At 40.0% G+C, this 12456-nt stretch overlaps 1 protein-coding gene across 2 annotated transcripts in view; it reads left to right on the top strand.

The window, feature by feature from the left end:
* The window catches only part of EGFLAM (EGF like, fibronectin type III and laminin G domains), a 75813-nt gene that overhangs the window by 21307 nt on the left and 42050 nt on the right, over positions 1-12456 (top strand). For both annotated transcript variants that reach the window (XM_058043878.1, XM_058043877.1), the window contains exons 5-7: positions 1764-1881; positions 2117-2252; positions 8642-8808. In XM_058043878.1, the coding sequence (XP_057899861.1) occupies positions 1764-1881; positions 2117-2252; positions 8642-8808 (421 nt within the window). The remainder of the gene's footprint in view (positions 1-1763; positions 1882-2116; positions 2253-8641; positions 8809-12456) is intronic.

Raw genomic sequence — 12456 nt, 5'->3', positions numbered from 1 at the left:
AAATTCTCTCAGTTCAGTTTATTGTAGACTTGAGTCTGGAGGTAATAATATGAGGCGCATACATGAATATCTAACTCTCTCCAAGGGCCAAGTTCTATTTCATACTATTCCTGAATAGTGTGAAAACAGTAAGACAGATAAATGAAGGATTTTTCCTCATAAGCATAAGTGTAATAAAGAGGAATACTGGCAGGAAAAAAATGCAGATAAATTAAGGGCAGACAGACAGTATGTATGTCATGGAGGATAGAAAGGCAGGAGCAGGGGATCAGTTCTGTCACCAGAAGGAGGTACAGGGTTTTCAGCAACTGGCTTCTCAGATCACATTGTAAAAGACCTCAGTCCCTCCAGCTATGAGACTGAAACACCCAGATTAATCTTTCAGAGTGAGTGTTCTTGCTGCCTCTCTCTGGACAGTTACTATTCCAGCATTGTTATCATCTCAGATTCATCTCAGACCTATCCAGATCATTTGAGCAGATCAAGGGTGAATGATGGAAAAACAAGATAGTGGTCAAGTGATCCGTATTAATAGGAAATCAGTGTTGGACCTCCAAAACCAGGTCCACAGAAATGACAGATGGCAGGGTGTTGCTGAACAATGTTTTAGTAATAATGTAAATTCCCCAAAGAGTAGAGAGGAAGTGTTTTTTTCCAAAAGACCATCAAAAGGAAATTTAGCAGTTAATAAAATTTTGGGATTGCTTACTATTTTAATGCAACTGGAAGTGCAGAATATGAAGAAAAGTGAGAACTCTACATTTTCAAATACACTGTGACTAATGTGTTTAACATCAGAGAATGAAACCCAGAAGAATAATAGCTGTAAAACAGGTTTTTTGTAAGGGCTTATTTTTCACACCCTAACAGTCTGTGGTATAGAACCTGATATTTCTCTTTCCTTGTATATGCTGTCAAAATTCATAAGTCTGGGATTAACATAGGCATTCCAGGTAGGCTGCAGGTAAAGAATACTCAGTTTCTGTACACATGTATGTACTCTCCATTAAAGATCAGATCTAAATGTCTGATGCCGATCCATGCTATGTGAAGCAGTCAGTGATGAAATGTAATGTTTTGGTGATGTTTTCTATTTTCTGGGAGATTTGAATAGACTCCTGAAGAGTATTCATCAGCCCAAGCTCTCCACACGGAGCTGAGCGCTGTCTCCTTTACGGTAGTTGTCTGTGGGTTAATCTTTCTGTGTTTATGGCAGAAGGACAAATAAGGGAAATGCTTGCTTCAGGTCAAGGCTGTTAGCTGAGCTCATAAAATTGTGAGAGATGATGGGATAGGGCTCTGCTCCGTGAGAAATTAAGGATCATCAGTTCACACTGCATCAAATTGCTTTGCTCTCAGGAGGTTTTATGAATTTAAAAGAGAAATAAAAACAAACAAGAAAAAAAAAAAGAGGAAAACACACCAGACTGATACCAAATGCTAGCAGTTGGCTCAACAGAGGGAATAATATGTGCCTTTGACTTCACCATTGAAAAAGCTGGATATAAAATGCAAATATCTGCAACCTTATGAGTTATGCTGAGAAATGGGTCCAGGTCGACCTTGTGGATTCCCCTGGGGCCAAGCTGCAGCTTGAGAGGAAACATGATTCTATTTGTGTTTGTTGTTTCTGAGCTGTACTGGGCAGGGGACAATCTCCCAAGGAGAGTACAGGGAAAACACCATGAAAGACCCCTGGGTCCCAGCTCACAGCACACACAGAAGTGCTGTCACAACGTGCTTTTCTGCTCTTGACTTGGCAGGATGTTGTTATTGGGGACCTGAAGCCGGGCACTGTGCACCGCGTTAGCGTTGGAGCGTACAGCTGGGCAGGGAAAGGACGGCCCAGCATGCCCAGGGAGGTGACAACTTTACCCCAAGGTAACTCTGCCTGCAGGGCTCTGCTGCACAACTGCCTGTAGCATGCACACCTGACCTCTGTCGTGCGCAGCATCATGGTATTTCACTGGTACTTTTCCACACATGTAGGGCTTTAGAGGGGCAATAGCGTGAGGGGAGAAGCCTATGAATTTGATTGCTAAGTCTGTGTGTGCTGGGTGTTGTGTGCAGCAACCCAGCTGCTTCTCTAATGCTGCTCCTTTGCACTTCTTCGTAGATAAGTGCATGCCTCCTGCGCCACCCTATCAGCCCCAGATCGTGGTGGTTTCTGATTCAGAAGTTGCGTTGTCCTGGAAGCCTGGAGTGAGTGAAGGAAGTTCTCCCATCCAGTACTACATGGTGGAGTTTATCAGGCAAGTTTGCTAGTGGAGTCTGAATTTCAGTGTTTGAGCACTATAGTGTTTTGGGATTTTTTTAACCTCAACTGCGCTGTTCAACTGCATATAGATATGATTTATTTACTTTGTATTGTATGCTTAGTTTTCCTCTCAGTGTGTGTTGAATTACCATGGAAATTTAAAGACAAAACAAGAAAGGATCCAATTTGTTATAAAATCACCAATAAGTTGTACTTTCTGGTGGAAAAAAAAATAAGGTCTGATTTGATCTGTTTCCTCTAACAGCGGCCTGGATTAATGAAGTTTTAAGTTTCTCCTGTTATCAAATGCTGTCAAATCATGCTGAGAAAAGGATGTTTGGCAGTGTGGTTTCCCTGGGCTGCTTTAGAAAATAATCTGAGGACTGGAAATTCAGTGTGTTTGACAGTTTTACCTGACAAAAGTTATAATATCATGGAAATATCAGTTTTGGAAGGGACCTTCAAGATCATCCAGCCCAATCATCCACCCAACACTGTAGCCCCTAAAGGAAAAAATCACATAATCCAGTGCCTGACCCAGACACCTCTTGAACATGAAGTTGTTTTGTCTTGAGTTTGCAGAATTTAGACTTGCTTTGTTATGCTAATGCTAATCAAGTTTACATGAAATGTTGATCTCTCTGTTTAGATCTGGGGGAAAAGTGGGGTGTTGGTGGGGTGCTTTTTTGTTCTTTTGTGATGAACTCTTAAAATTCTCAACAATAGAACTGAACTGTCAGAAGTTTCCAGTCAAATTGGTTTTATAAACTGCATAAAAAGGGCCAGGAGGAGGTGATTGTATCTGCAACCATAAACAAGTATTTGTACTTGACTGTTCATATGTGTGTGTGAGCTAATATCTGCATACAAATCTATTTGTCTCCGTGTTTACCCTTACAGTGAATGTAAAATTCACCCTTTTAATCCTTTGAGCAAATACTTGATTAGAGGTTTTAATTGAGGTTCACGGAAAAGAGAAAATTGATTCTTAAACTACTCAAATGTGTAAAAGGTCAAAAAAATTGTTCTTAAGGAAAGCATAGTAATTTTTTAAAAAGAATTGTTGTTGTTAGAACACACAGGAAGAACTTGATTTTCAAAGTATGGGTACAATCTAGAAGATATTGATATAGCAAAAAGATATTGATATAGCAAAAAGAATAGCAAAAAGATATTGATATAGCAAAAAGAATACCCAGACCTAAAACCTACTTGTTAACTGGTGCACTTTGTTGGGCTGGAAGCCCCCACATTTAGCTGGAGGCCATCCAATATTCAGTGCACTGCGAGGCAGGATATGAGAGCTGAAGATCCTTATCTCCTTTGTGTAATGTCTGCTGTAGACCTACAGTGAAATTTCTTCAATATCTATTTTTGAACACAATTTTTATCTGAGCTTTTTGCTCTCTCTCCATCTCTTCTCTCTCATTTGCCCAGTTGATGGAGAAGGGATTTTGTTGCCCTCTCATTGACGGCACAGTGGAACCTGGAGGGTTATGTAAACTTCTTCATAGCACCAGGAGCCTGCTAATGGAAGAAGTGGGCACCATCATCTCTATCTGACACACCAAAAGTGCACCCTTGAATGTTTTTGTTCAGCCAGGGAGTGGAAAGCTGCTATTTAGGTCAAAAGATGCAAGTGATTGAAATTTCAGTGTTTCATTGGCTTTAGACTTTGGGAAAGAATTTGCTAACAGCAAAATGTTTTGATTACACTGTTTAGTTTGAGGTTTAAAGCTAAGTTGAAAGTGCCTTTGTTAATCTTGGGATTATGCTCTCTTAGCCTTGGAAACTTGGTTGTATATTTGGAGTAAGTTCAATGAGCCATAAGCCCTAATGGCAGCTAAAGGTAAACATTTAACTTTAAGCTTTGCTGTCTTTCGCTGCATATAGTTTTAATTACTATAAAATGTATTATCATGAGTTAAAGCCAGTAAATTAAACCATTGTAAGACTAAAACAAATCAGTTCAAGTAAATTAGAATTAGGTCCTCTAATGTCAAAAAAAATACACCATTATCCTGTGATTTTGCAAAATTAATAACTTTCTAATGCAAATCTGTAATATTTCTTGGGCACTGCACAAATGCCTAAAAACTCTGACATTATTTAAGCAATTTCCATCTCCTTAGAATTAACTTTATGATTTTAACCATAGGAAAAACACGTTGGGACAAAGCACTCCTCTCAATTGCTCAGCTATGATACTGGTGAAATTCATTGCATTCATGAAAACTCAGTATATTAATTGTTTTGAGATACAGGAATCTAATCAGAACCAGAACTAGCTGCATCCCGTCTCTACTCAGGGTCTAAATAAGGTGCTTTATTTAAGCTCTTGCCTAAGGGACTTCCTTGGCACCCAAGGAAGTAGTTGGTTCAGTACAGGCAGTGGAGGGTAGCCGACAGCTTTGGGTAAAAGATGAGCTGAGCTAATTCAGACTCTACTGTGCTGCTGACTAGCAGAGGATGCTAAGGAGATCACAATCCCACTTGTCTAAATGCTGGAAGTCTGGAAGGAGACTGTAGGATTCATTCTTCACTGGATAGTTCTAAGGGAATAAAACAGACATATATATGTCTGTGCGACTTTTTAGGCTCAGTGTAAATATTCTATTGGTTAATGGTGAAAAGTATTTAATGAAAAATTACATTATTATGGAAGTCTCTAAAGTGAGACCCCAGACTTAAGCATATGAGCTTAGGTGTTTTTCCTAAAGATGCTATGCAAAATTAATTCTTAAAAATGTCTTGGATATTTTCACTCAAATACTCAAATTTTTAATCTGTTGAATGCCTACATGATCTTTTAAACTTGGTGATTAACTTACCTGAATTTTTATAGCCACACAGCAGCTACAGAACCACTGTGTTTAGCAGCACATGCCCTAAAACAATCAGGTCACTTTCTTTTCATCTCATTGGTATGTAGATGAAATCAAAAGCTTTTAATATTAATCTTGGCATGCAAAAGAAATTTTTCAGTATCTTGGTAGTGACATGAAACTTCTGCTACAATGAACTAGTCAGGTTCTGCTGATAAAACTGGGAGATTTATTAGTATTCAGATGTTAGGATGGTGCAGATTCAGCATAGTGTTGCGCACAGATTTCTTGATTAGTTTGAAGCCTTCCCTCTCCCTCCCAGAAAATTCTACCCCTGAATCCATTCCCTGCTGAACTATCTCTGGCACTGCACTGAACCCGACAGTCATTGTTTGCTTTTGTTTGCAAAGAACCTGAAACAACAGATCTGACCAGGGACACACCTCCCAGTGTCTAGGAAAAAATACTTTTAATACTGTTTCCCTGATTATTGGACAAAACAGGCATATTTGACTCAGTATTTAGCTCACTGATTGTGAGATTAACTCCTTGAAGGAGAAGGTAACTGATGAAGAAGGAGTGAAAGATATTAGGGAGGAAGTGCTTAACAACATTATATTGTATCAGAAGAATATCTAACAAGAAAAAAAGTTACCAAAATTGTTCACTTTTCCTTTCCTCACAGATGGCCTGGCATATATCAGTTGATCTATTTTGCACAAAGTGTCACAGTAATGTGAAATAATAATAGTTACTAAAAATAATATGTTATAGTGCAGTATATTATACAAGACGTTTTTCCATCGCAAATGATGATGTATTGTACTTGTCATCATATTTATTATTTGCTGGAATACTTTTTAAAACCATTATAAGATGAATTTTTCCCTTGAGATGAGTACAAATACAGCATGGGAGAACAATCAGAAAAGTTAGAAAAATTGGATTGCTAGGGGGTGCCTCACACTTAAATAATTTCCAGGTGATTTTAAAAGGAAGTTCAAGTCACTGTAAAATTGCTGCTCTCTGCATCAGAAAGAATTACCTTCTTGGATTGAATCAGTTCCCAAGTTACAACATAAAGCAATAATCCAAAATTTTGGTTACATTTGTCATGGAATTCTGCCCTTGGTTTATACCCATCCAGTCTTATTTGCTTTAGCCATATATTTATTATCTTAAAAGCACTATGACTTGTGTTAGATTTTTTTTCTGCATATCATTTATGTGCTGGAGATGCAGAGCTGCATCAGGCAATGTCCATGGAAAGTGTCTGATTTCCCCAGTCACAGATACAGTGCTTGGAGCTGCCCTACAAGGTGCTGTCCCCTGTGTTGGGGAATGTACTACTGCAGAAAAATGGGAAAAGTGGTATCAGAATGAGCCCTTCCAGTGTAAAAGTTGACAACACATTGAAATAAAACATAAAGAAAAGGACCATGAAGACAGTTTTCAACAAAATGTTCCCATCTCAGGGAACATGGGAGCTGGCTTGCCCTGGATGCACTCACCAGCTGAATTTGTGTTCCCTTCCCCATCTGTTTGCCATGTTTTCATCTCATACTGTTTTGTTCGCACACAGAGCATTCTGGAGAAGTAGCAAAGGTCAAGTGATAAATCTGCCTCTTTCCCTCTCCTTCAGCTGCAGATCCTTACATGTTTGCAGGCATTTCCTTTATTATAAACTTCTGCAGAAGGAAATGTTGGGAGGGACAGTCAGTGTGTTTGAAGCCTAGCCTGCTGTTTGTGTTATCTCCAAATCTTTTCAGGGTGCAGTGCCTCCTTTGGGTCCCTTCATCAAAGGTGTGTTGTTTCCACTTGGGTGGACACACGGGCAAGGTCTGTTGCAAAGAGGCAGCTCTTGAGCTAGCAGGAATTCCTTGGATGGGAATTAAAACCAAAAAAGGATGTGTGCAGGAAAATTGAAAACACTACTAAGTGAGCCTTTGGAAGGAGGCAGTGTTAACAGCTTTTATTTGGGAAACACTATATATTTTCATTTTGGCGCAGGCATCAAAAGCTCAGAGGAGGGAAACAATGGAAGAGTAGCCAAAATAAATGCTCTTCTGTCTACCAGGAAATGGTGGTGAAGGGTGACTTAAGATGGTCTGTTTAGCTATCATTACATCTTTTGCGTTTGTCTGATTTTGTTTTTATTTTTAGTGAGACAATGAAATACTCGTCCTGTGTGCCACTGTGCACTTGAGACAGGCAGCTGGGAACTGCTGCTTTGCCACTGCATTTGCCATGCTGGCACACAGCAATGGACCTCAGTGATCAATAAATCCTGTATTGACCACTAAAAGAAAACATAAATTAACTTCGGCATTTCCTTCCAGCTGAAAATAAACAAATACAAAATGCCTGCCTTGTGCTATAATTTTAATTTGAAGACTGTTGGAGACATTTGCAGCTAGTCCTATGTAAACACTGGTAGATTCAGGGTGCACTTGGAGGTTATTTCCTGTAATAAATATTGCAAGGACACTGGAATAATTTTCTCTGCAAGCTATTTCTGTCCTTATTTTACTTTCATAAACTTTAATTTTAATATTTTGGGTGGCCTAGAGTGAATGTTTACATTACTGTGTTGTTTGTATTTGTTTAGCTTCTTATTTTGTTCTCTCTTTGATAAGAAGAGGCCACTTTTGGAGAGAGTGGAAATGGTGTGAAAGCATCAGAATACTCTTTCTGAGTACTTGAAGTTGCCCACCCCTTTACAATGTGCCTGTATGCATGAACTTAAAACACTTGATAGCAAACTGCCATGTGAATGGTTATACTGGTTTCACTTGAAATATAATGGCACCTAGAGCAGTACTTATTGGCAGCTGGCTTGCAGTATGAATTGGGAGTTAACCAGGCATTGTCCAAAAGCAGCTATAGGAATGTTGTTACAAAATCCGGGCACACAGGCCATGTTCTGTGCATTATTGTTCTGTGGGTTTTGTGGGTTGTCTGTGTGGGGTTTTTTGGTGGTTTTGTTGGGGCTTTTTTGATTTGGGTTGCTTTTTTTGTCTGTTTGTTTTCCTGAAGAGAAGACTTTGGATCTGTATGTTCATATGTAAGTGTATTAACCTGATTACTTGGGAGATCAAATGTTGGATTCTCATCTTGCTAATGCTTGTGTATGTTTGAAGGGACTTACTGGCATTAGAACACAAACTCTTAAGAAATAAATCAAGACCTTTCTCTCCATTGCAAACTATTGCTTTATATAGCCACGTAGGGAGGTGGGAACTGTGGGTAAGAGACCCTCACTTGAAAACTACGATTCCAAAATCCACAAAACAGATAAACTTAACTGGATTTGTCAGTTGTTCCTCGATTTTATAAGCAAACTCTGAGTAACTGCGTTTCTATGACTATACAGTTTTGGCATCACAGGCTTCACAGCTTGGTAATGATGGGTCTGATCCTTTAAGAGTGAAGGGTTTCGGTGATGATTTAGTAGACTTCTGTCTCATGTATTAGTGTATTTCCTGGAAAAGTATAAATGCAGCTAATTTATACAGCCAGCTTTAATTATTCAAGATCTGGTCTTTGTTTGATCCTCAAGGCCAGACCTTGACAGCAACTGGACGGTAATAAGAGAGCAGATCCAGATGGAGTCCATGGTTCTCAAAGGACTTCTCCCAAACACCAAGTATCAGTTTGCCATCCGAGCAGCAAACTCCTTTGGATCCAGCCCCGCCAGTGCGCCGAGCGACGTCATCCGCACATTCAGTGAGTACAGACACCTTTTTGTCATTAAAGCTGAACAAAAATGAAGTGTATCTGTAAAGAAAGTGTATCTGGGGCAGCTGTGGAGGCCTGCTGGTGGACTGAGTTGCTCTCCAGGCACAGTCACCTCCATTCTGACACCTCTCAGTCCTGCCTGAGGACCATGCAGCAAGCACCCTGTGAAAGACCAGCCATGAGCAAAGATCTGAAAAGACCCAGGCAGCATCACTCTCGTGCCATTTCTTTGCTCTGGAGGTCACTGACAGGTATTTTTGGATCACTACTTTCTGAATTTTGTGCTGGCTTCATGCAGTACTAATAACTGAATATCAAGGGGAGAAATGAGAGAGACAAGTCTATTGTTCATTTTTTCTATTCTTTGAAGCTGAACCTTATATATTACATTTATAATTTCAGCCACTCAGAAAGATCAAATCAAACTTGTACAGTTTTCTGAGGAGTAAGACTCTTAACTATTAAGCACAGTCATGAAAATAATTATATAAGGGAATAAGCACCCCTTTTTGATCAGAAGCTGCATAGCAAAAATATGAGGTGAACCTGCCAACATATCAAATTGTTAAATATTATATTTACATTTGTGTCACAATATAGACCATACACACTGCAGTAAGTGTTGGTCCAGTTGCTGCTGGGCTTCCTCAGCAGCAACTGAGGCAATTCTCTGCCACTACTAGTGTCTCTGTAGGCTGACTTTAAGGGGCTGTTTCTCCTCATCACACCCAAATTCATAGCTTGTATGTGAGAATCCCAACCATGACAACACAGAGCATATTGGGAATCACACAAATCACATCTTCTAACAGCAAAAAACTCAATGTCATGAAGAGAAACAATGTAGGAAACACAGCCAAAACCAGCAGGGTATGGGGACTAACTGAGCTATATCATTAATGTTCCAAACTTTTTCTATACAAATGCGTGTCAGTACTTTTAAGTTTAAGTGCCTTTTTTTTCCTTTTCTCACTCTCTCAATTGCAAACCATCTCTAATTAACTAGTGAAAATGAGCAGCAATTATTCAGGTAGGACTGTGAGCTCTGCAAGAAAAGTTTGCATGCTGCAAAAACACGAACAACATGCTTAGTGATCCACCAGTTAAACCTGATAAAGATTTATTTCTGAACTGCCTCTCTGTTGTGGAATCCCTTTTCTCATTGACTCTAATATGGAAGTTTCCATTCCTTTTGTCCCTCTGTCATAAATTCAGTCACTTGAACAGTTTGCATGTAGTTTGCTATGGCTGCTGAGCTCATAAGTTTAACTTCTGAAGTAAATGTTTGTGAAAACCTTGTGCAGTGTACTCTGGAGTTCCTTGGCCCATGGATCCTCCAGGGTCATCTCCTGCTGCCTCAGGCACACGTGTGCTTCCTGGTATCTTGTTTATCTTTGGATGCTAGCAGCTGCATCCTTTGGTCAGAAAAGATAAAGTGTTTAGCTCAGTTAATAAGGGTGGAATCATCCTCATGCTGTGCTTATTACTGCAGTACTCCAGGGAAAGCACTTTGCCTTGGAAACTGCTTGTTCTGCAGAGGCCTGCCAAGATGTCTCTAGAACATGGGTTTCTGTCATTAGAGCTTGGAATCAAATTCACATCTGGTGTGCATAAGCATTGATTTCTAGAGAGTTTCATAAGGCACATTAGCTTGAATCTCTATGCCTGGATCAGATCTGAAAATTCAGTATATTATGCATTTTGCACTGCTCTTTGATTGGACTTAAACGTCTGTGCTGGCCCAGGGTAGGCACATCAGTGCTGCAGTGGCTGAGAGGTTGATTTCCCTGCTCCAAGGGCCTGGCAGTGCTTGGCAGAGACCCTCATGAGCAGGCAGAGCTCCTGCAGGGCAGGGCCATGCCATGTCCATGATGTGCTCCAGCCCTGCTCCAGGCCACTTGTACTTGGGGCTACTGTGGTGCTCTGGACCCTTTGGCAAATGTTGTTCTTTTGTCCGTGTGCTATTTGAAAATAGGCTTAAAAGCTACATATAGCCACTACCCATGAAAACCTGCATTATCTTCTGGATACCTGTTGTCACAACAACCAGATTTGTGCAGAGCAAGAAGTGTTGCTCAAAAGTGTCAGGGATGCGTGCCTTTGGAAATAAATTACTTTGTTTTCTGAAGGGAAGAGTGTAGCTGAGATGATAGTCTAGCTGATAGCAGCTCTCACTTGTCTTTACTTGTGGTGTCTGTGTAGGAGACTGACTTGATGTTAGCCAGATACACAAGTACTCTGCATATTGCTAGAAAAGCTAAACTTTAATGAAGAAAATTTTTCTTCATTAAAGCTGTGCATAGCCTGAACATTTATTTTTTCCCAAAACAGTAAGAACCTCTGAAGAATGATTTAATGGACAAGTTTCAGAAAAAAAAAACAGGAACAGAAAAAAACACCAAACTACATACTGTGCTCAAGGGCATCCAATTAAAACTCACTCCTAATTCACATTATGTATCTGAAGGTACCCTCCTGCTTCTAGCAGCCAGAAAGCCCAGAATTTTGGTCCAGTTAATCACTCACTTCAGCTGCTCAGGAGTTAGTGTTCAGCAGATTTGAGGTCCTCAAAGTTTTGTGGTTTTCATCAGTCACTGGAGGAGGGCATGTGCCATTCACAGACACCTGATAGTCCCTGGGGGCTGGCTCAGGTGGCACCAGCTGCTTGAGTGTCTCCAAGTGCCAGCCAGTGCCCTCTTTGTCACCTGTGAGTTTGAAAAGGTGCCAGACAGCTGGTATCTCTGAAACTGAAGCACCTTTTTTCTTCAGAATGCACATCATAAGAATTACCACCTTCATTATTACTGTGGTTCCTTCTTCTACCTAAGCAGTGAAACATGCCACATGCCACAGATTTTTGATGCTATTTTCGGCCTGCCTATGTATTCTTCAGAAATTCCTGAAATATTTTAGAAAGCTGGCAGAAGTTATGTCTGACTCCTTTGCATTACATTTAGCTCACATGGTGCTGGCACTAAGGTCCTTAGTGTGTTTGGATTTTAAAAATTTGCAGATTTACGCTTGTATGTGCTGGATTTTTTATGCATGACTTGACATAAGTAGTGCTTTTCTGATGTTTATTTTAATTGATTAACAAATTCCCAACATTACCTCAAACACAGAGGACCCTCAGGGTCTATGATGTCTTGCAGAAGTTCTCTTGCAGCTCTTGCAGGCAGCTCTTGCAGGCTGAGGCAGAGATGAGTCCATGCTACATGGGGATGTTTTCTGTTGAAGTTTATCTCATTCTCACAGGTAGTTCACTCATTTTGTTTTTAAAATGGGGATGGATTTGCAGTACTCTTGACTGCACTGTTTCAGGTCAGCGTAGGGAAACATTGTCTTGGTTTGCTCCAGTAAAGGGATGCTGACAGTTTCACCTAATGTGACAGACCTCCCAAGGTCCTTGAAAAAAGAACATGTGGCCTTGATTATAAGGAGTTACCCCCTTACCTACTAAAAAATGCCTGCTTTGTTAATTGCTCCATTTTCAGGGAGTAAAGAGAGGGCAAGTTTCCCCAAGGGTTCTCATTTATTTGTGATTGGGTTTCATTAATTTTTTTTCTAGAGGAAAATGATGCAATAAATCAATTTTTTGTTGCCTTTCTTAATTACAGTTGCACATTGTGGGTATTT

Source organism: Melospiza georgiana, chromosome Z, assembly GCF_028018845.1.
Source record: "Melospiza georgiana isolate bMelGeo1 chromosome Z, bMelGeo1.pri, whole genome shotgun sequence".
Lineage (NCBI taxonomy): Eukaryota > Metazoa > Chordata > Aves > Passeriformes > Passerellidae > Melospiza > Melospiza georgiana.
This window is presented reverse-complemented; position numbering and strand designations above follow the sequence as displayed.